The sequence below is a fragment of the Hibiscus syriacus genome, unplaced genomic scaffold, assembly GCF_006381635.1.
Source record: "Hibiscus syriacus cultivar Baekdansim isolate YM2019G1 unplaced genomic scaffold, ASM638163v2 tig00110783_pilon, whole genome shotgun sequence".
Classification (NCBI taxonomy): domain Eukaryota; kingdom Viridiplantae; phylum Streptophyta; class Magnoliopsida; order Malvales; family Malvaceae; genus Hibiscus; species Hibiscus syriacus.
This window is the reverse complement of record NW_024062861.1, coordinates 448,608-471,595: the sequence shown is the minus strand read 5'-3', so window position 1 is coordinate 471,595 and position 22,988 is coordinate 448,608. Positions and strand designations below refer to the sequence as shown.

Here is a 22,988-nt window from a genome sequence, read left to right as displayed (position 1 = left end):
CTCCAAAATACACACTGCCATATCATACTCTTCCCTAACCGTGGACAGGTTTAGTTGATGGTAAAACTGGTTATCTCAACTTTTGGAATCCTGTACGGCATACAAATGTAAAATTTGTTCCAATGTCTTATTCTGTGCCATAAGTCCTTAAATTCAAATTCAGCAATCTTCTGAAGGACATAATGGATATCATCTTGACAAAGAAAATGATCGGCATAGAAGAAGTAGCAATGATGTATCAAGACTTGAGCCAACATCACAGTATAACCAGAGTGCAGGTAGTGACTTGTTCATGGTTCTCTGATGTAATCTTCTAGAGAACATGAATTGATGGTTGGGGAAAATAATCTGTCTGGTGATACTTATCGCCCTCAGCATGAGATAAACGATAATATTTCTTGATGAGCTACTAATAATGTCATAGGAGAGTGTCACAAGTTCAATTCTCCAGAGTTTCTGACTTCTTGGACCACTTGCCTTCAAAAATGTGAAGCGCTTCATTCTTCTGGTTTCGTTCATTCTTTTTCTACAACAGAGGTAGAATAAGCAACAATTGCTTTAAGGACCTTCCTTATTTGAGGCTGTACTGTTTGAAAATGTTTTTTTCTTTTTTCTTTCTGAAAGAATTTTGCAAAGTATTATCCCTTTCAGGTTCACAATATAATCAAATCATAAACAATAAGTTTAATGAATATCCAATAAATCAACTACATTTTTAAATCATTCAAAAATCATAGTCCTATGGCAAGTGTCAAAATTATTGACTGATTTAAGGTGTAGGTGGATTTTGGTAAAGTAAGGTTCTTTCAAGTTGGTTCAGTATGTCGCTTCGGGCTTCCACTAACTTGAAGAAATGGTTGTTATGCTCATCTTGTAGAGATACTTCTTGATTCCAGAATCTCAGGAACGTCTTTGGGTTGTGTGGTGCTTCATTTAAGAGCTTAAGATCATCTCTTATGTCGTTTGTTGCACCATTCAATATTCGAGCCGCCTTTTCAGGTTTTCAACTCGAATCCTCCTTTGGTTCTAAGATGTTATTTAAAAATTTACATCTTGAACCCCCCTTTTATCATTTTTCATATCATGCATTAAAGATTTTAAAAACCAATTTTTGCAAATAAAAATCAATCTTGAGAGGCGAAATGAATTCTGAAGATATTCTCTTTTACTTAGAAATCTATGTATGATTAGAATGGACTTTTCAAGTATATAACGTAGGCCATGGCTTATGGTTACGAAAGAAAGGGATAAAAAGGCCCAAATAAGTGTTTAAGGGTAATCAAACCAAGGATCAATTCATTCTGATGCCATCAATCTTGCCTTGCTTAACTTGGATATGCTTTGTTGGGGATTTTTCCATCATTTGGATCCCTCTAGACTGCCAAATTTTGGATTCATTTCCAATTTCTCATATCTTCAGCATTTCTTGCTCTTCTTGTTCGTACTTGATCAACCTTGTAACTTGAGGCTCAATAAGTCACCCATCTTGATTCAATTTTCCTTTTTCTTCTTCTCTTTTTTTTTCTTCTTTCTTTGTTGGACAAGTATAATACTTCAATTGCTTTGAGCACCTCCTTTTCCTTTTGCATTTTGGAGATTTTCCATTATTCTTGATTGGATTGATCTTCAAGCACTCTTGCCCCCCCAATGTAGAGGGTGATCCTTGGTTAGGGTTGAATTAGAAGAAACATTATTCAGGCTCAAATGGGGACAACCAAGGATATATATATATATATATATATATATATATATATATATATATATATATATATATTAATGAAACAATGCCGTTCATCATCTCATACACAGAAACCTTTGTAAAAAGATGTATCCACAGGGGGATGAATATTCAAGATTAACTTTATTTACATGAAAAAATGTAATTAATGCATTATATATTTATTTCAATCAATCACTTTCCCCTTCTTCTTTGAGTATGCCCTAATCACTCGAAATTATCATCAATGAGTTGGTTCATGATGCCTCATCTCGTCTCTTCTTGCAGTGAAATTCACGAATAGTTGAAAGTTTGGTTCTTTTGAGGTCTTTTGGTTTATGATGGTTTTGTGTTCGAAAAGACAAATGTGTGACTTTTGAAGTCATATATATGGTGGAATGTAGTATCATCAATCAACTATACCCGAAAAGGTAAACATCTGGAGTAGGTGTAAAAACAGGTGGAGACATTTCTTCAGAATCTTTGTAGTGTCAGGATTTGGTTTGAGTAATTGGCATTGGATGGGATATTAAAGATATAATTTTACCACTTGCCAATAGATCTATAACTCTTGAAAAATTAAAAGAACATTTAATCTACTTGATACTCAATAATCTCAAGATTAAAATTTGATTCCTTGCTCATAACCTTAATAAGCAACACACATTTATTTATTGCACAAAAAGCAGAGAAAGGAACAAAAAACAAGTTCAAACAAGATGCTGAAAATAGAAAGTACTACAGTGATAGATAACACTTCCACTTGTTTATACATCATGCCTCCTTTAATGTTGGGTGTATACCTGGACCAGGGTCATTGTCTTTATTTGCCCCCAATTTTTTTGATCATTTCTTGTGTCAGGACTCTTTTGTCAACAAGCATCTCTATATCTTTCAACAGTGGCCTACAATTGCCTGTAGAATGCCCTTTTATCCCCAAGTGGAAATTACAAACACTATCTTGATCATAGCTATGACCAGAAGGGTTTTATGTCACTTTAGTTGGTCTTGGTGTGATGTATTGACCTTTAACCAAATGAGGATACAAGTCTGAAATGGAAGTTTGGAATACTTCCAAAGTTTGTCTTGATCGCATGACTTTCTTTGGTCGATCCGAACAGTTACTTGCTCTTTTTCTTTTGCAATTGCGAGGACTCTGTATGCAACATTCATTCATATGATCATCTTTTTCTTTTTGATCCGTCGGGCTCCTGGATGTGACTTTTGAGTTTTCTTCATTGATTACATTCTCAATTAAATCTCCACTTGTCACAAGATTCTCGAATTCAGTTGTCGGATTTGCCTGCATTAACTCGAAGAAAGGCGCTGGAAGGGAATCACGAAACATACGTGATATCTCTTCTTCTAACATGGGAGGTTGAACTTGTGCTACCACTCCTCTCCATCTTAAGGCATATTCTTGAAATCTTTCATTGGTTTTCCTTTTTACTCTTCGAAGATCCATACGTGTTGGAGCTAAGCCTTTAACATACCGATATTGTCCCAAAAATGCATCAGCTAAATCTACCCATTTCTTGATCTGTTTTTGGGTCAACTGATTGTACCAGACTACTTCTGGGTTAACAAGGCTATCATGGAAAGAGTGAATTAATAGGTCATCAGAATTTAAATATCCTCCCATTTTTCTGCAAAACATTCTTAGGTGGATTAGGGGACAACTTGTGCCATCATATTTCTCAAAATCAGGCATTTTGAATTCATGGGGAATAATCAAATCTGGAACCAAGCTAAGCTCTCTTGCTTCTAATTCTTTGTGGTAGGCACTAACATCTTTCATGTTTCTGATGGTTTTCTCTGTCCTCTTGACTTTCTCCTCATATTGTGAATAATTAATGAGGCTATTCTTTGGGTTTGAGTGGGATGCCCCAGGGTATGTTGTCTTTCTCGACTCTTCAATCAGATAGTACGATTTATCTTTAGTAGTTATCTCTTCTTTATCAAATTCCATTCCCTGAATAATTTGATCTGATTCATCTAGTAATGAATCTGACGCTTCTTTCCTTGTATCCCGAGGTAACCCTGTTAATTGTTCTGGCCACTGGTCTTGTAGTCCCTCATAAAATTGCTCCATTTTTTTCAATGATGATGGTAAAGTAAAATGAATGACCTTGGTTTTACTAATATAAAACTTTTCATTAATTATTAACATGTTTTTATAATTAAAGTACATAACAGTACTTAAATAAAAATGTGAAAAATGCATAAATGGAAAAATAAGAATGCAAAATGTGCAATTCAAAGATATAAAAAGTAAAAATACAAAATGAAAATGCACAGATACAAAATGTAAATGCATGTATGAAAAGGTGTTACTTAAGAGTGATCATCTTAGAACAGATTTCATTGAACACAAAAGCTTCAAAATTTTTATATGTAGGGGACAATTTTCAGTCCTAACTTCAACAAAACTTTACATATAGGGAATAACTTTCCCATTTTCTTCTCTAAAACCAAGTTAGTTTATCATCTTATGGGCCATATTGCTTGTCTGGACTGCAGCTTCTTCCATGACATTCTGGTGTTCTTTCATCACCTATGTTAATTCTTGGAGTTGATCATTTTCCTTTGTGAGAGAACATTTGTGTTCAAAAAGTTTTTGGACAAGATCTTCATGTATGTTGCAACTCTTTTTCAGTTTGGTGACCCCTGCTATCCACTCTTCTGGGGTATTTCCTATACCAATATTTTGAAAGGCTTGACTGACCTTCTAGAAGTCTTCATGTATGGTTTCCATTTTGGTGCTCAATTTATCGTTTTCAATCTTCAAATGACGTATTTGAGCTTCAAACCTCAGAAAATCTTCTTCTCTTTGGGCGCCCCTACTGATATTTTTACCTTTGAAGACTTTTGGTATTAATTTATCAGGACCCTTGGTTACCAAACTAGGTCGATCATTTACCATAAATTGTAAGGTTCCATGATCCAAAAGACTTTGGACTCGACGTTTGAAGGCAAGACAATTCTCGATGGTATGTCCTTGAGCTCCGGCATGATATTCACAATGAACGTTGATGTCATACCAATTCAGATACGGAGGTTGGAACGGTTTTATATAATATGGATCCACTTCTCGTGCTTCAAGTAGCTTCTCATACAACTCTTTATATGATATGGGGATAGTATCAAGATGAGAACCACCTTTTGTCTTGGATTGAACCTGAGTTTTAGACATCGGGAGCAGACCAAACTTTGATGATTTCTGATTACATGATTTCTTCTCATCTCTGAGAGCTTTTACAGTGGTCACCATTTCTTTGGTATCTCCAGACGATTTGTGAATACGAATGATGACTGTCTGTAATTTCTCAAGTTGGTTAGGATCAGAAGTCCCTTGCATATCTGAAATTGCAGGATTATCTTTATTAAGCTTTCTCTCTTTCTGTGCAGGAATCTCTTCTCTTTTGGCCAAAACAGATATTCTTTCTATCATCTTGGACATCTGCTCTCTTATCTCACGTATCTCCTTTTGATCTTTAATGGGCATACAATCTTTAGGTGCATAGCTCTCCTCTATCCTTGGAGTTCCCTCAGGATGCCATTTCACGGTTGCGTCATATTTTGTTCGATCATAAAACTTTTTGTCCATTTATGATTTCTTTCCAATTTTATGAACAGTCTTTCCAGTAAACACCTTTTGGTTATACTATGATCATGCAATGCAAACAAAAGACATGAGAAAAAAATAAAATAGTTAGTACCAACTAATGAAAAAAATCTATCTATCAAGGTATAAATCTTAACCTCATGTTTTCTAGTTCCATGATTTGTTTGGAAAATTTAACTTAACCGCACGATTTCTAGTTCGCATGCATTTATTCAGGAAAATGAAATAAAATAAATTAAAAGCTAGAGCTTATTTCTCCTTTGTGTATACCTAAGGACAGAGGTTCAGTACTGTCTTAGATCAGGAGAAGTTCTAATGTTTATTACATGTAGGGTTTTAGTTCTAGGAGTAAAGGTACTCGAATTGTCCTTGTTAGTGCCCCCTTGGGCTATCAAACCCTCAATCCTAATCCATTACAGACTTAAGCGGATCGAGTTCAATTCGAGGGGATACATTTCTCTATGACTAACACGGAGAATAAATTCTCACGAAGACATAGAGCATATGAACCCCGAAAGTTACTTGCTAGGTCTGACACGGAGAATAAATTCTCACGAAGACGTCGCTTTCACTCCCAATTAAAAGGGACAAACTCAATTATAGAGCTTTATGTTATGCAATGCAAGTGTTGTGTGTGAGGAGAAATGTTCAAACCTCTAACAAATAAATAATAAAATTTAATATTTGAAAATAAAGCATTAAATAACATATAAATATTATGAAAATAATAAGTATATATATAAAAATTTTGAAAAGAAAGAATTATAAATTAAATATATGAATTTTTTAATTTTCTAATTGATAGAGACAATTAATAATTGATTTTAAAGTTTAACCAATCCCCAGCGGAGTCGCCAAGCTGTCGTAACCTGTTTTAGTCCGGGCACGAAATATTTACTTGGCTGGAAAATTGATGTGAATAAATGGTTTTAAAAATAATTTGGGAGTCGCCATCGGCCTTTTGGGTCAGGTAGGTCGAATACCTAAAAAAATATCTTTTAAAAGAGTTTTTAAGAAAACATCAATTAAAAGATAAACTGATCTGCGTTTTAACCAAAAATTCGTTCTTTTTAATAATAAAAAGGGATTCGTGGTCGGTTACGTTTAGGGAAGGATTAGCACCCCTACAACGCCCAAAATTGGTACTTTTTAATTATAAATTGTCTCTATTATTAAAAATTAAAAATTAAAAATATATTTAATTCAAATTTATTACTATAATTTTAAGTAAATTTATTAATTTATATAAATAAGATATTTATTTATTTAGAAATATCAGAAAAGAGCTTCTAGGTGTTTTAAGACAGTTCCTTCCTTTGATATTAAAAAATAAATAAATATTAAAACATTTATCTAAAAAATAGATTAATATATATACAATTTATAAAATTAGGACATTTATTTATTTAAGAATATCAGAAAAGGACTTCTAGGTATTTTAAGACAGCTCTTTTCTTAGATATTAAAAAATAAAAATATATCAAAATATGTTTTATTTTTCTTAAAAGTAATTTATAAAATTAAATTTATAAATAGGATTTTTATTTAATAAACAAATAGAATAAATAAATAAATATTATATATATTTATATATAACTTAATAATAATAATAAAATAATCATGAAGATAATAATTTAAACATATATCAAAAGTAATAATAAAATAATAATAATTAAAATGAAAGAAAACAAAAGTAATAATATTAAAACTATTTGATCATATTCATAAATATATGAACCTAAAATGTAAAAATAATAAGACTTATGATTAAAATTAAGATTATATAAAATTTAATAATCAAATTATAAAATATAAATATTTAAGAGACATGGTTAGAATTATCATAAAATATAAATACTAGTAGTATAATTAGCCATTAATTATTTAATAGGTGATTAAAATAGAAATATCAAAATTATTAGGGACTAAATGTGATATTTATCCTAAATATATTATTTAATACTGGTAAGGACTAAAACATAATAAAATAAAATTCGAATACTGAATTAGAACATTCAGAAATTAGTTTTAGTGACTAAAATGAATAATTACAAAACTTAGATGGCTACGGAAGGGGTTTAGCCATACATGTAAATTACGCATATACCCCTTCCCAAAACGACGTCGTTCGGGAAGGGGTTTATACACCCCTTCATAGCTGGCCCGAAGGGCCAGCAGCCTCATTGTTCTTTTTCTTCTTCTCTCAAAAACGAGAGAAGAAGCTCTCTCTTCCTTCTCTTAATTCCCTCACCGGAGGGAATTCCGGCGCCGATAGCCACCGCCAACCTCACTGCCGGCCACCGCCTCCGGTGGCCGAAAAATAAAACTTTATACCACAACGTAGATCGGATCGTCCTAATGACGATTCCGGTATTTGTTTACCTTAAAAAGCTCTCAATCGGAGCAAATATATAAAAATACCTTCGGTTTTCGAAGGTCTGTTGTGGAGCGTGGAGGCGCGTGGTTACTCTGGTGGTGGTGTGGCTTTCCTCGGTAAGGTTTCTTTCGATTTTTATCTCGTTATTTTGGTGTTTGATGGTGGTTGGATTGCTTGCTGTTGGTGTTGTTGTCTCCCGTTTGCTGGCTGTCGTTTTTTTTTCTTTCTTGCAGGGGACGGTGGCTTTTATAGCCACCACCGGTGATGGCTTCAGACCGGTCTAGAAGATGAAAGGCCCGGTGAGTCACCATAGCTATGGTGGTGACTCACCATAGGGCTCAACGTGGGTAGCTTCGTGACGTTCTGGAGTGTCGGCAGCAGCTGTTGGACCACCTGGACTCATCAGAGGCGGCTGGAAGCATCTAGAAACGGCTGGCTGCTAGGGTTAGAAACCCTAGGGTTTTCCATCTGGAACCCTTTTGGGCCGTTGGATCTTGCCAGATCCAACGGCTGATGATGTTGACGACGGCTGTGGGCTAGGGTTTGAAAACCCTAGCTGAAACCCCAAATCAATTCAGGGTTTCCATTTGGGTTTGGGATTTGATAACCGGGCCTCCAGATTTGTAAAACGGGGCTCCGGGTCCTTTGGGCTTGTAATATATATATATATATATATATATATATATAATAATAATATTTAGTAATAATAAATTTAATAATAATAATAAAATTTAAATGAAAAAAATGATGTCTACAGCTACCAAACTTGAAAACCATTTTAATACTTTCAACAATCTCCCACTTGAAGACTGATTTTAATCTGTCTTCATACCTCGATCAATGCAACAGCTTTTCTAGTCTTGTTACTCTAGCATGCCAACTGAAGTTGAACACAACTTCAATTTGTCTGTAGTCACCGTCTTTGTCAACATATCTGCCGGATTTTGAGCTCCATTGATCTTTTCAAGTTTCAAAATCTCATCTTCCAGAAGAGACCGGATAAAATGATATCGCAATTGTATGTGCTTTGTCCTGGAATGAAAAGATGGATTCTTTGCTAGATGTATAGCACTTTGACTGTCGCAATACAAGACATTGTTTTCTTGTTTCTTGCCTAACTGTTCCAAGAAACTTTGGAGCCAAACCATCTCCTTGCTAGCTTCCGTAACAGAGACATATTCTGCTTCAGTTGTGGAGAGAGCAACTATCTTCTGTAGTTGAGAAACCCAACTCACTGCGGTTCCTCCTAGAGTATAGACATACCCTGTAGTGCTCCTTCTGATGTCAACATTTCCGGCTAAGTCAGCATCTACATAGCCTGTCAGTATCGTATCTCCACCTTTGAAACAAAGTGCTTTGTTTGTGGTACCCCGCAGATATCTGAGGATCCATTTGACTGCTTCCCAGTGTACCTTGCCCGGATTATTCATGTACCTGATAACAGCTCCCACTGCTTGAGCAATATCTGGTCTGGTAAAAACCATGGCATACATCAGACTTCCAATCGCTGAGGTGTACGACACCTTCACCATGTGTGCACGTTCTTCCTCCGTCTTTGGTGACTGTTCTTTGGAGAGTCTGAAATGAACACCTAAAGGTGTACTTACTGGTTTAGCATCTTGCATGTTGAACCTGGAGAGTACTTTGTTGATGTACTCAGCCTATGATAATATCAAAGTCCCTGACTTTGTGTCTCTCTTGATCCTCATCCCAAGAATCTGCTTTGCAGCGCCCAGATCCTTCATAGCAAACTGCTTTGACAATTTTTGCTTCAAGTTTATAATCTCTTGCATGTCTGAGCCTGCAACGAGCATGTTATCAACGTACAACAATAAAATAATGAAGCTATTGTCGAACCTCTTGATGTAACAACAATGATATGCTTGGCATCTGGTAAAACCACTGCTACTCATGAAACTATCGAACTTCTTGTACCACTGTCTAGGAGCTTGTTTTAAACCATACAAGCTCTTCTTCAACCTGCATACCAGGTTTTTCTTGTCTGCCTCTATGAAGCCTTCTGGCTGCCTCATATAGATTTCTTCCTCCAAATCACCATGAAGGAAAACTGTCTTTACATCTAACTGCTCAAGATGTAAATTCTCTGCAACTACAATTTTCAACACCAGTCTGATTGTATACAGTTTCACGACTTGAGAGAAAATTTCATTGTAGTCAGTACCTTCTTTTTGTTGAAAACCTTTGACAACCAATCTCGCTTTGTAGCGTTTGCTCCCATCGTGCTCTTCTTTGATCCTATAAATCCACTTGTTGTGAAGCGCTTTCTTGCCTGGTGGTAATTCAACTAATTCCCACGTCTGATTTGACAAAAGCGAGTCCATCTCATCTTTCATGGAAGACTCCCACTTGACTGAATCCTCCACTTTCATTGCTTCATCATAGCACTCTGGTTCACCATTGTCAGTCAGCAACAAGTAGTGCAAAGAAGGAGAATACCGTTGGGTTGGTTTAGGAATTCTGGAGGAGCGTCTTAGTTCCGATGTGCCTGGTTCTTCTTGAACTGCTTCAGGACTGATCTGAACATCATTTCCAGAAATCTCGTCAAACTCAACAAATTCCTTTGTTTCAGCTTTGGTATGGAGCTGCTTGATTCTACAGTTGACCTGTCTTTGTACATCACATTCTCATTGAAAATGACATCTCTACTTCTAATGATCTTCCGATTTTCATAGTCCCAAAACCGGTAACCGAACTCATCACCGCCGTAACCAACAAAGGCACATTTGTTGGACTTAGCATCAAGTTTACTTCTTTCAGCAGAGTCTATGTGTACATAAGAAATACAACTAAACACTCTTAAGTGTGAAAGGTTTATTTCTTTCTTGCTCCAAACTTCCTCTGGTATTCTGCCATCCAAAGGAACTGAGGGCCCACGGTTGATCAGGTAAGCTGCAGTGTTAATAGCTTCAGCCCATAGAAATTTGGGCAATCCGGCATGTATCCTCATGCTTCTGGCACGTTCATTCAGAGTTTTGTTCATGCGCTCTGCTACGCCATTCTGCTGCGGTGTCATGGGAACTGTTGTCTCCATCTTGATCCCATTGTTTGCGCAAAAATCTCTGAATCTCCTATTTCTGTACTCTCCTCCATTGTCAGACCTCAACCGCTTGACTTTCATACCATTCTCATTTTCCACCATGGCCTTCCATTTTCTGAAGGTATCAAAGACTTCTGATTTTTTCTTCAGAAAATAAACCCACACCTTCCTTGTAGAATCATCGATGAAGGTGACATAATATAATGAGCCTGCAAGAGATAGAACTGGAGATGGTCCTCATACATCAGTATGAACTAACTCTAACTTTTCAGCCTTGGGTGTCTTACCAATCTTTGCAAAGCTGACTTTCTTTTGTTTGCCAAAGATGCAATCCTCGCATAGTCCGACATCTACATTCTTTAGATCCGGTAGCTTCCCCTTTGACAAAAGTGTCTTCATCCCTTTCTCGCTCATATGGCCAAGCCTTTGGTGTCATAGGTTTGATTTTCCATCAGCATCTGCTACTGCAATGATATTCTCTAAATTTGAGGTTACATAGAGAGTACCAGTCTTCTTACCACGAGCAATGACGAGTTCTCCTTTGGTAATCTTCCATTCACAACCTGAAAAGGTTGTACTGTATCCTTCTCCATCAAGCTGTCCTACAGAAATCAAATTTCTTTTGAGATCAGGAATATGTCTCACTCTTGTCAGCTTCCAGGTGGTCTGGTTTGGCAGCTTTAGTCAGATGTCTCCTTTTCCGACGATCTTCAAGGTTTCATCATCAGCAAGATGAACCTTCCCAAAATCACCACTGACATAGTTCTCCATGATTTCTTGGCATGGCGTGGAGTGGAAAGATGCCCCTGAATCCAAAATCCATGATTCAATCGGACTGCTGACGCTTAAAATCATGGCATCACCTGTCTCCTCCGTCATGTTGGCAGATTCATGTGCGCCGGTATTTTTCTTCGGTTCTCGGCAATCTCTTTTGAAGTGGCCCTTCTTGCCGCAATTATAACAGGTAAAATCTTTATTTCCTGTTCTTGATTTTCCCCTTCTGGATTTCGATCTGCCACGATTTGAATTTCTTTCTGAAGTTCTCCCTCTGGACTCCGTGTGCAAGGCTGAGGAGGTTGATGTTTCACCCGATTCTCTCCGTCGAATTTCTTCGCTCAGTACCAGATCCCGAACATCGTCGAATTTTAATTTGCTGTTTCCTGACGAACTGCTGACTGTTGTAACAGTAGCATTCCAACTGTCTAGTAAAGATGATAAGAGAATTAAAGCTCGAACTTCATCATCAAATTCAATTTCCACTGAACTCAACTGGATTGTGATTGTATTGAGTTCATTTATGTGTTGTGCCACCGATGCCCCTTCCGTCATCCGCAAATTGAATAATCGCATCATCAAATGAACTTTGTTTGAGGTCGATGGCTTCTCATACATACTGGAGAGAGCCGTCATAAGACCTGCCGTGGTCTTTTCCTTTGCTATGTTGAAAGCAACATTGCGGGATAACGTCAGTCGGATAACTCCGAGGGCTTGTCTGTCGAGAAGAGCTCAGTCTTCATTCTTCATGCCATTTGGTTGTTTTCCTGAGAGGGGTTGATATAGATTTTTCTGGTATAGAAAATCTTCAATTTGCATCTTCCAAAATCCAAAGTCCGCACCATCGAACTTTTCAATTTTCACATTCCCTTCGTCTGCAGCCACCGCTCCCACTCGAATCTGGCTTCGTTTGGATCGTTCCTGACAATTTTTGCGAACCGTCGTGTATTAGAACACCTCCGTCGACAAACTCGTATCGCCGACCGAATTTTACTATTCACAAAATTTACTATTCATGTAAATAGTAACCCGAATAGTAATCTCGCAAAAAATTGACAAAATTCACTACCCAAAAGCTCTGATACCAGTTGTTGGGAAATAAACCAAGTACAAGTAATTTTCCTATAACCAGATTAGTGAGAATGCAAAATAAAAGCGAAAAAATAATATCCGAAATTGATAACGAAGTTCAGTCAATTGTGCTTACATCTCCGGACTGCTGCATATCTTTTACTAAGAGAGAAAATTTACAGGTGTTTACAAAACACTCACTACTCACAAGAAAACTCTTTAGTATTGAGAGAAAGAAATGATTTTTGGGATGATTTTGAAGCTAAATGAGTTAGGGTATTTATAGTTGAAACTTAAGAACTTAATCTTGTAAATACTCTAAAACCTAGGGATTAATTGTGATTATCCCATTGTCATTTTTCAACAAACATCTATAAAACTTTGAAAAATTATTTTTCAAAGAAACATTTACCTCACTTTAAAAATAATTTTCAAAGAAATATTTATTAAATTTTAAAAATCATTTTTTTAAAATTGATTATTAAACTTGAAAATCATTTTAATACTTTCATCCACCCACAGGAAATATTCATTTAAAGATGAAAGAAAATGACGATAGCAACTTTGGTTTTCTCTGATGCTGCTATTATAACTAAATAACCCAGAGGAAAACATTGTTGGTGGTTTGGTCTCATGGAGAACTCGAGTGGGACGAAGGGCGATCAGGCTCCGATGCTTTCAGCCTCGGTCCCTTCCAGCTTGGTTCCCATTGTCCCTATTCTCCGTGTTGCGGAAGAAATCGAAAAGGATAACCCAAGAGTTGCTTATCTCTGTAATTCATCCCCTTTCCCTCTTTTCTTCTTTTTCATTTACATTTTGGGTTTATCATTGATACACTGACAGTCACTCACTCAGAACTGCAACTTGTTATATGTAATCACCATTAATTAGTGACCCTTGTACATGTGTTTTTTCGTTCAATTAGGCCGTTTCTATGCATACCAGACGGCTCGCAAAATTGATCCAACATACAGTGGTCGTGGTGTTGGCCAATTTATGACTCATATGGTGGATAGACTTGAAAAGGTACACTTTAAAACCTATTTGTTTCTTTGATAATTTAAAGCATTTTCTTCCATACCTGTTAATACTTCTTTTTCTACAGCAGGTTTAACTTTGTCAAAGTAATAAGACTTACATATCTTTTCTCTAAAATGCTTTAGCAACTGAGGAGCAAGTTGAGGAGAATGTCTCCCTGATAATTAAAAGCATGATATGTTTGATATTGAATAAAGAGAATGATATGAGTAGTCCCCATGCATTCTATAATCCCAAGATTTCCAAGATGTAGTGTTTTACTATGATTATTGAGGTTCCCCTTCGGGATATATTCTTTAAAAAATTTAGAGTTCATTATATAGACTAATATGTTATTCTATTTCGGAGTTTCGATCCTAAGGGATTTTTTTCCCAGGAGGAAGTAGAGACAGAACATATACTTTCCGGATCCGGAACCGATCCAAGAGAAATTCAGATGTATTTTCATCGGTTTTATCTGGAAAACATTGCAGAGGACCAAAACAAAAAGAAACCGTGAGATGTTTATTTTCACTTGGAAATACCATTTGAGCTAGGCATGTGTCTTATTCTTTTGGTTGTTGGTTGCTCTTGAAGGGAGGAGATGGCTAAAATATATCAAATTGTTTCAACGTTGTCTGATGCGATGAAGATGATAATTCATCCTTCAAGAGTTGACGAAAAGGTTTGATTTGTAAATTATGAGTGCAAATTTTTCAAGGACTAATTATATTCTGGAGGGGTTTTCTTATCAAGTTCTATTCTGTTATTCCAGACTCTGATTTATGCTAAAGAAGTTGATAAGAAAAGGGAGCAATTTGAGTACTATAACTGTCTTCCACGGGAACCTCCTAAGGTGCATTATATATTCTTGTTTATTCTGATAGCCTTTTTGTAGTTTGATTTCCCCATGTCAATGCTCTTCATAAACACTGCAGACTAAAACCAACAGTTACTGCTATACCAAATATGATATATATTATATATTTTATTGGCTTTGTCTCCTCGTTGGATTTCAGGTTGTTAATCGAAAGATATTCAAGTTTAAAATAAAGAAATTAAGATGAATAGCAGTAAATAAGAGAAGCTGCTGTCAAGGAAGAGAAGAAGAGAAAGAAGAAATAGATGTAGGGTTCTGAAATTCAGCTTCATTAACTCTCTACCCTAACTATGCTTTTGTACTAATAATTCTATATACATATAAGGAAAGTAAAATGTTACAATCAAGACAATCCCTAATTTCTAATGTTTTGTATATGAAACTGTATTATTGTATAATAGCCGTAATTATTGTCATTGAATAAGCTAGAATAAGTAGACAATGACTATTTATGTATATGGTAAGCATAAGTATATGCATGACTCTTAGTCCTTTGTATCTGTTGTGAATATACACATATATGTGATTTGTTATCAGTTCTGTTTGTTGTCAATATACACATATACAATCATTTGTCGTTCTCCCTGTCGTGAACATACGCATATATGCAAACTTTTTCTCGAGTAATGATGTACATGTGTCAGTGTTTAGTAATCGACTTTAGTATCATATCCACTCTCGATCCATAACACGCATATGCCAATGTTTAGAAATTGAGTTTACTATTGTATTCACTACCAAACGATGATGTACGCTTTAGTGTTTAGTAATTGAGTTTAATATCGTATCTGCTCTCAAGCGATGTATATATGTATCTATATATATAAGCATGAGCCTAGATGTTTGCCTTGGCTGGCAATAATATGTCTACTTTCACATTACGTTAATGCCTTAAATATTTATGTCATATTTATGTTCAACCTACATGTATCACCTACCTCATGATGCTTCAATAGAGTTGTTGTACATTATTGAGCATGCAAAGCTAAGCTCAGTGGTCAAAATTTCTTCTCCTTCCAGGTAATTAGATTTTTTGTTTCGTTCGAGTCAGGGCATTGACACTATTTTCAGAGTTCTAACAGATGATTTTTCAGAGTATAGTACTTATTCACTTTTAGAGGGCATGTATAACCTAGAGCCCTTGCTTTATGTTTTCAATTTGTAACAATGAATTTATACTTTTGGCTTTTGATATTATCTTTGTTTTGAAGCTCCGAATTTTGTATAATTATTTTTTCAAAAGCTTCTTATATCAATTTTTTTTCATGACTTATTCGGTTCTAAAACTATTTTATTTGAAATATTAAGTCAATGTTCATTTTGGATCTGAACGTAGCTCCCCTAGATTAGTAGGGCTTCATGGGTTGGTTTAGGATGTTATACTAACTTTTATTTGTTACTTTAAGAATTGGTTTTATTGCAAATCAAGTACTCAAACTATACTTCTTTTTATTTTAGGTGTTTAAGTTTTTTCAAGGTAGATACTTGACGTTTAATTTCATTCTGTAAACATTTTAAAGTTAGGGGCCTTTTTGCCCTAAACTGAAAATCTGAAGGTCAAAATGCTCTAAAAGATAGAATATGAGGCAAAATGACAAATTTGGTAAACATTGGGGTCTAATTTTAGTATTATGCCTTTATTTTACAATTAAGCCTTAACAATTTAAAGCATTTCTTCCATATCTGTTAGTACTGCTTTTTTTTCCTATAGCATGGCTAGTGGTTTAACTATGTGAAAGAAAGTAAGAATAATAATATATCTTTTATCTAAAGCAACAGTATAGATTATATACAACAGTATGCAATGCTTTTTCTAAAGCAATAGAATATACATTTCAAAAATAATTAAATAAAGAGATACAATATAAGAATATGCATTCACATAATCATAGGTGATTACAAAAAAGAAAAGAAAAGATGATATGTTCTCTTGCAAACAAGGTTGGACAAAGAAAAAGATAAGAAAATTGAAAAATAGTGAATGTTGTAATATCGTTTGTTGGAAAATTAATTTATATTTAATTCTTGTTCGAATAAAAAAGTAAAAGAAAAATAGAAAAGATGAAGGTAAGAGCAGGACTGGATCTCCCTTTCTTCAAAAGAAGACTGAAATAGAAGAAACAAACTATGGTGTATGAAAATGGAACAAATGAATGAAGCTAAAGAACAATTTGGTAAGTAGACATCAATGCAAGCTTAGATTTCAGGACTGTTTCACTTTCAGTCCAGTTGGATTTGGGTTGACTCCTTTCTCTTTTTGTTTCTTTATATGTTTTCAATTTTTATTTTTTTTAATTCAGCTATAAATAGGAACCACAGTGGCCGTCCTTGCTATCCTGCTTTTTCTTTAGTATCGTCTTTCTCTCTGGTTTCCTCCATTGGAAACTAAACTAAGCTTCCTTTTTCCAGCTTTGTTTTGAGGTCCCTCGCATCTCTTCCAATACCCACCAACCATTTTTCTAACATTTTCCCCTTTTCCTCTCTCTCTCTCTACATTTTTGCTTGAAAGATTGGATTTTTGTCTGGCTTTTTCTTGCCCATTTCCTTTTATCATTTGTTGAATTCTTTCCATTTGTTTTGGACCACTTGGAATGACCACAACATGAACAAAACAAAATTGGGTTTCTTCTCTTAAACCACTATCCCCTTTGCAAATGCAGCTTTAGCTGCTCCCCCCCCCCTTTTTAGGCTTTTGGTTTTTTTTTGGGTTCTTCATTGGTTTGTTATCTTTTTGCTCATTGAAAGATTCCCTCTTGGATGCTAAAATGTAAGGTTTTTGTTTTTCTTTTCCTTTTGCTTATGTGAACGTTTAAGAAAGAAGACCAAGGTAAATGCTTTCCTGTTTTTGAATTAATTTTGCTGTATCTTACTTGGACTATAAGTGATTTTTTTATTTATTTAAAACCATGGAATACAGAGTTTGTTGTGGAATTTTTAGTGGTCTGATTTGTTTATTGGATGGTTCTTCTTGATTCATTGAATGTATATGTACTTCATTAAATGTGGTATCAGATTCTCCTCCTATATCCCCCCTTTTTTCATCTTTTTTTATTAGTGGGTGGAGAGTATGCAAGAATCTTATGGATTTATTATCATTTTTGGGTTTTCTGATTTGAGTGAGGATGGTTTTGATGACAATAACTTGTTATGCAGAAAATTTAACTTAAAACTCATTTATGGACTTTGAAAAATTATTAATAGTTTCGATATTTTTGGTGTTAGATGACATGTTTCTGTTACGCAGGTAGGAATGTGTTGAAATTTTGATCATGCATACAAGAGATTGAATATAATTTTGTGTGTTAAAAGTCCTGGAAGATCAGCGATGTCGTCTCGGGATGCCTTAAATGCTGAGTTATCAGAGAAGACACCATTTTTGGGTCTAAAACTTTGGGTATTGATTGGTTTATCTGTTGGGGCATTTATCTTGTTGATTCTTGGCATCTTATCTGTATGGGTTACATTTCGGAGGAGTAGACGACCCCTAGACAAGTTCTTGCTCTCTCAAATACCGAATGACTCAAAGGACATCAAGGTTGACAAGGTTGGAGTTGAGGGCTTCAGTGATCATCCGGAAAATCAAGTCATTTCTGTTCATGATAAAACCAGCGATAAGAAATCGGAGAAAATGTTAGCTCTTCTGGGGACGAGCAAATCGAGTGATCCTGATAATATCAGTCAATGCAGCTCGATTTATCATCATGAAAGAGGTTTTAGTTTGCATTCAGGAGAAGAAGGCAGCTCTGGAACAGTCCGAGATCAGTCTGCATTGCTGTATGGAGGACTAGTGACTGCCTCTCCCTTAGTTGCCTTGCCAGAGATTTCACATCTCGGGTGGGGTCACTGGTTTACTCTTAGGGATCTTGATCGTGCAACAAATCATTTTTCAGGGGAGAATGTTATTGGAGAGGGCGGATATGGGATGGTTTACAAGGGTATACTGATCAATGGAACTGAAGTAGCAGTTAAAAAGCTTCTTAATAATCTGTAAGGATATCTTTTCGGACACTATCTTGTTTATTTTAATGCTTTTGTATTTGCTTTTCTCAACAAAAAAAAAATTAAAAATATTGCTCGATGGTATGTCTAGGGGACAGGCAGAGAAAGAATTTAGGGTTGAAGTGGAGGCTATTGGTCATGTTCGACATAAGAATCTTGTGCGGCTTTTGGGCTATTGCATAGAAGGAGTTCACAGGTGAAGTTCAAATATGTTTGATTGGTTTATTTGTTGATTTCATTGAAGGTTCACTTTTAGCTATAATTATGTACTAATGTGTTAATGTGTGCTAGGCTTTCCTTATCTAACCTGTCTTTATAGTTGCTTGAATTTGATTCGACTGCAAATCTGATTATAACTGTAATTTCTGGTTGATTACATAGGATGTTGGTATATGAATATGTGAATAATGGTAACTTGGAACAATGGCTGCATGGGGAAATTTGGCAGCATGGTACACTTACTTGGGAAGCTCGGATGAAGGTTATTCTTGGTACTGCCAAGGCGTAAGTTCATCATTCGATCTTGAAATATCTATTTTCATTGGATTAAAATATAGATTTTATACTATCCTCTAACCATTTAACTCTGCCCCTTTGTATCATGTATTTTGTTACTGCAAGAACAATGCTCCGTCATTGATGCTAGAAATAATTGAAAAAAAAATATCATTTACTTTAAAAAAACTGAGTGGGAGTACTTTTGGTAATTGCTTTGCAGGCTTGCTTATTTGCATGAAGCAGTAGAACCGAAAGTTGTTCACCGGGACATAAAATCAAGTAACATCTTGATCGATGATGAATTTAATGCCAAGGTTTCTGATTTTGGGCTCGCCAAGCTCTTGGATTCGAGAGAGAGTCATATCGCAACTAGAGTTATGGGGACTTTTGGGTAATTCCAATTTCTTTGTTTTTCCAGCTTAGCAAAAATATGCCCCTGTATCTAAGTATTTTCTAATCGAAATTCTTTTGTGAGTTTCAGTTATGTGGCACCAGAATATGCTAACACGGGTTTGTTAAACGAGAGGAGTGATACTTACAGCTTTGGTGTCCTCCTACTTGAAGCTGTCACTGGAAGAGACCCTGTCGACTATGAGAGATCTGCTAATGAGGTATTATTTAATTCTGGAGTAACACTCTTTGCATTGAGTTCTCCTCTGCCTCCCCACAAACCGAGTTAGTACTTTTGGGGTTTCGCTTAAACTGAGCTAACCATATGTATGCCTACTGCAGATCAACCTTGTTGAGTGGCTGAAGATTATGGTCGGAACAAGGAGAGCAGAGGATGTTGTGGATCCAAATCTCAAAGCTAGACCGACAACACGTGCTCTTAGACGTGCCCTTTTGGTGGCACTTAGATGTGTTGACCCGGACTCAGATCAACGGCCTAAAATGAGTCGGGTTGTACGGATGCTTGATGCTGATGACTACCCATTTCGTGAGGTATAATGATCTTCTATTTGCCGAGTTAATGCTATTTTTGTGTGTATTTCCGTATGGCTTCTTCTTTCGTGTAATAGGTGTAAGTGCATTTCTGCAGCATAAAGGTATGCTAGTTTTAGTTAATATTACAGTTCTGTAGTTGATATCTTCGATACAGCAATGACCCTTTGCATCCCCTATCCTCCCTTCACTAAACGTCCTCAAGAAAACGAAAAGAACAGAAAACCTACTCGGCAAGGAATCTACGGTATGAGTTGTTTACTGCATTTTTTTTAATTTTTTTAATGAGCTTGTTCTGTCTTGGGATACAAATTGTGGTGTTTGCATACTGTGTAGCCGTCGCCTATTCATGATCACCGTAGAATATCAATGGTCTTCTGTGTTTGAATGTCGTATACCTTTTGTTCCTTGAGTTGCTTTTTGCAGTTCCTTGTACCTACATTTCTACAAGCTAACAAAGCCCTTATGTTGACATCTGCGATCTTATTCAGGACCGGAGGAACCGAAAGAGCCAAACAGCCAGCATGGAAATCATCGAGAAACATGATGGAGACGACTCGTGAGTCATAGAGACGGACGATAATGGCATGACATGGTGAATAATTGCCTTGTATTTAAGGCTTTCAGCGACACAAATCACAAATTCAACAACCAGCTTATTATCCACTACTAGCTGTGGCGACCAAGGAAGGCCTTTTTGCAATAGCAAAGCAACCGTTGCTTAATTAAGCTTCATTATCATAGTCCATATATTCCTATGTAATACAAATAGTGACACTACTTAAATAGCACTTGCACCACCATTTTAGGATTTGGGTTTTTTCAATCATTAATTTTAGTGACAATACTTCATTAATTTAAAAAAAATTGAATTAGGGTTTTTTTAATATTACGAGGTGATTATAAAGTAGTATATACTCAAAAATTTTTTGAATACTGACGATGCATATACACTCTACATATACAACTGTTTGAAAACAAAACCCTAATCTAAACCAGTTTAAATGCGCTAGCAGAGGATTTGGTTCATTAAGCCTTGCACACTTGGTCATTAAATTATATTAAATATTTATTTTTAAAATTATATCAAAATATAATTGGTGTGGATTAAACTTAAAACCCTTGTAAAAAAATCCAATATTTAACTATTTAATTATTATATTTTTAACCAAATTGATATTTAACTTAAGAGCTATCTTGAACATTTTTTAAATTTCGAGGGAAATTTCAAAAATAGGTCTCTCTATATTTTTTAACTAAATAATTTTATAAATTAACTTTTTTTAAGCTTCTTTACAGAAAAGAAGAAATGGTGGGAAATTGGGTAAAATTTCTAAATCATTGAGAAAAAATTATAGATCTCTGGTAATGGTTGTTTGGAGTCAGAAAACGCAAAATTGTGAAGAAGATATATAGAGTAAATTCGATTTTGATTTGAGGGGAGGGTTGAGAACAAAAGTTTATATTGAGAATCAAGGCGTTGTTGACGTGTACTTGAGTGTGTGTTGTGATGTTTGAGAAGAAGAAGAAGAGAGTTAAATGGTCGGTCATAGGTGTCACTCACAGTCAAATGTGTTAAGTCAGCTGGTTTAACGCATCATATCACCATTCTGTTATTGACGGTTAACGGTGATTGATTGATTTATTATAAATCAATAATATTAATGATCATTTTGTTATTTTTAAAACTTCAATAGAAAAATAAAAAAGTTACTCAAAAATTAGTGATCATTGCTATAGTTTACCTTTTTTAAAGAACAGCATGAAATCAAAGGTTTTTTTTTAAAAAAAATCAGGGGTGTGCAGCGTAGCGATGAAAAAGCTTGACTTTGGCATAGTGTTTGTTGAAGAAAATCATATAAAAAAATTGAAATTTGTTCTTAAATTCTTTTTTTATAAAAAGGTTCATAATTAACAAAATATTTAAAGTTCAAGTGTTAAAATAAGAATTAAACTTTTTTATTAACGTGTATATCATTAAACTAATAATATTCAACATCTCAGTGATAAAATTTAATAAAACAATAATGTAAATGATTAATATTTAAATATTTTAAAGATGAGAAAAACTACATAAATATAAAAGGTAAGTGATTATTTTAATAGTTTATACTATATTTAATTATTCATACACAATTCATAAATAAATTTGTTAATTTTTATTGGGCTAGAGTCTTAATAGATTAGTGAGTAGCTGACTTACTGGACTAAAAATTATCTATAGTTCCGATTTAAATATTTTTTTTTCAAATATCTAATATAAATTATTTAAAAACTAAAAAACAAATGAATATCTAAATTTTCAACAATTTAAGTATATGAACATAGCGTTAAGTGAATTGTCTGTATAATGTTCGTTTTTGTTTATTCGTTAAGTTAAATAAACGAGTATGAATAATTCTGTTTGTTTGTTTAGTAAACAAATGAACACGAATATAGGTGTGTTCGTTTCGTTTATGTTCACGAACGAACGAACTCATTTATGAACTCGTTTATAAGCTCATTTATCAACTCATTCATTTATGTTCATAAACAAACTTGTTTACCCGATTCTCCTTTTTCTTTTATTCTTTTTACATTTTAATATTGATGAAGATGGAGATTAAATTGAACACATGATAAAAGTTGAAATTTAAATTGTGGATTTTAAGGAGTTTAATCATTAGTGATATAATTTTATCATTTTTCTTTAACTTTGCAAATGAAAGGATAAAACTAAAATTTGAATATATCAATGAACGATAAACGAAAAATAAACAAACATTAAATTAACATTGAACAAACATGTTCATAAACACTAAATGTACATGTTTACAAACACTAAATGAATACGTTTATGAACATATAAATTAATACGGTTACGAATATTAAACGAACACGTTACGAACAATAAATAAATAAACATAAATAACTTTAAAAATAAATAAACAAACATAAAAACGAGATTAAAAATTTAAATAAATATAAATCGAAAGTCAACACCGTCAATTTAAATAATAAACAGACAAAGACGAAATTAACCTTATCCGG

General features: G+C 34.7%; 2 protein-coding genes and 1 long non-coding RNA gene across 3 annotated transcripts; all 3 read left to right on the top strand.

Annotated features, from left to right (window-relative positions):
- Positions 1-13,229: 13,229 nt before the first annotated feature.
- LOC120140294 (callose synthase 7) lies at positions 13,230-14,159 on the top strand. The gene is made up of 3 exons (XM_039155292.1): positions 13,230-13,394; positions 13,548-13,648; positions 14,037-14,159. The coding sequence occupies exons 1-3, from the start codon at positions 13,256-13,258 to the stop codon at positions 14,157-14,159; spliced, it is 363 nt and encodes a 120-aa protein (XP_039011223.1). The 5' UTR covers positions 13,230-13,255.
- An 83-nt stretch (positions 14,160-14,242) lies between these two features.
- Positions 14,243-14,821, top strand: LOC120140283. Its single transcript, XR_005517714.1, has 3 exons — positions 14,243-14,324; positions 14,415-14,495; positions 14,659-14,821. It is a non-coding gene; the product is annotated as an uncharacterized LOC120140283 (long non-coding RNA).
- A 2,049-nt stretch (positions 14,822-16,870) lies between these two features.
- On the top strand, positions 16,871-20,621 carry LOC120140188 (probable receptor-like protein kinase At2g42960). Its single transcript, XM_039155203.1, has 9 exons — positions 16,871-17,158; positions 17,272-17,286; positions 17,764-18,506; positions 18,610-18,714; positions 18,900-19,022; positions 19,237-19,407; positions 19,498-19,627; positions 19,749-19,958; positions 20,450-20,621. Exons 3-9 carry the CDS (start codon positions 17,845-17,847, stop codon positions 20,519-20,521), a joined length of 1,473 nt encoding a protein of 490 aa, XP_039011134.1. The 5' UTR covers positions 16,871-17,158; positions 17,272-17,286; positions 17,764-17,844; the 3' UTR covers positions 20,522-20,621.
- The last annotated feature ends 2,367 nt before the right edge of the window (positions 20,622-22,988 follow it).

What these genes read in the sequence shown, in the direction of transcription:
- LOC120140294 (XM_039155292.1), top strand. Translation starts at nt 13,256, where the DNA reads ATGGAGAACTCGAGTGGGACGAAGGGCGATCAGGCTCCGATGCTTTCA. An exon ending in CCCAAGAGTTGCTTATCTCT is followed by an intron (nt 13,395 to 13,547) that starts GTAATTCATCCC and finishes TCGTTCAATTAG; the next exon opens with GCCGTTTCTATGCATACCAG. An exon ending in TGGTGGATAGACTTGAAAAG is followed by an intron (nt 13,649 to 14,036) that starts GTACACTTTAAA and finishes TTTTTTTCCCAG; the next exon opens with GAGGAAGTAGAGACAGAACA.
- LOC120140188 (XM_039155203.1), top strand. Translation starts at nt 17,845, where the DNA reads ATGTCGTCTCGGGATGCCTTAAATGCTGAGTTATCAGAGAAGACACCA. An exon ending in ATTCTTGGTACTGCCAAGGC is followed by an intron (nt 19,023 to 19,236) that starts GTAAGTTCATCA and finishes ATTGCTTTGCAG; the next exon opens with GCTTGCTTATTTGCATGAAG. An exon ending in ATGACTACCCATTTCGTGAG is followed by an intron (nt 19,959 to 20,449) that starts GTATAATGATCT and finishes GATCTTATTCAG; the next exon opens with GACCGGAGGAACCGAAAGAG.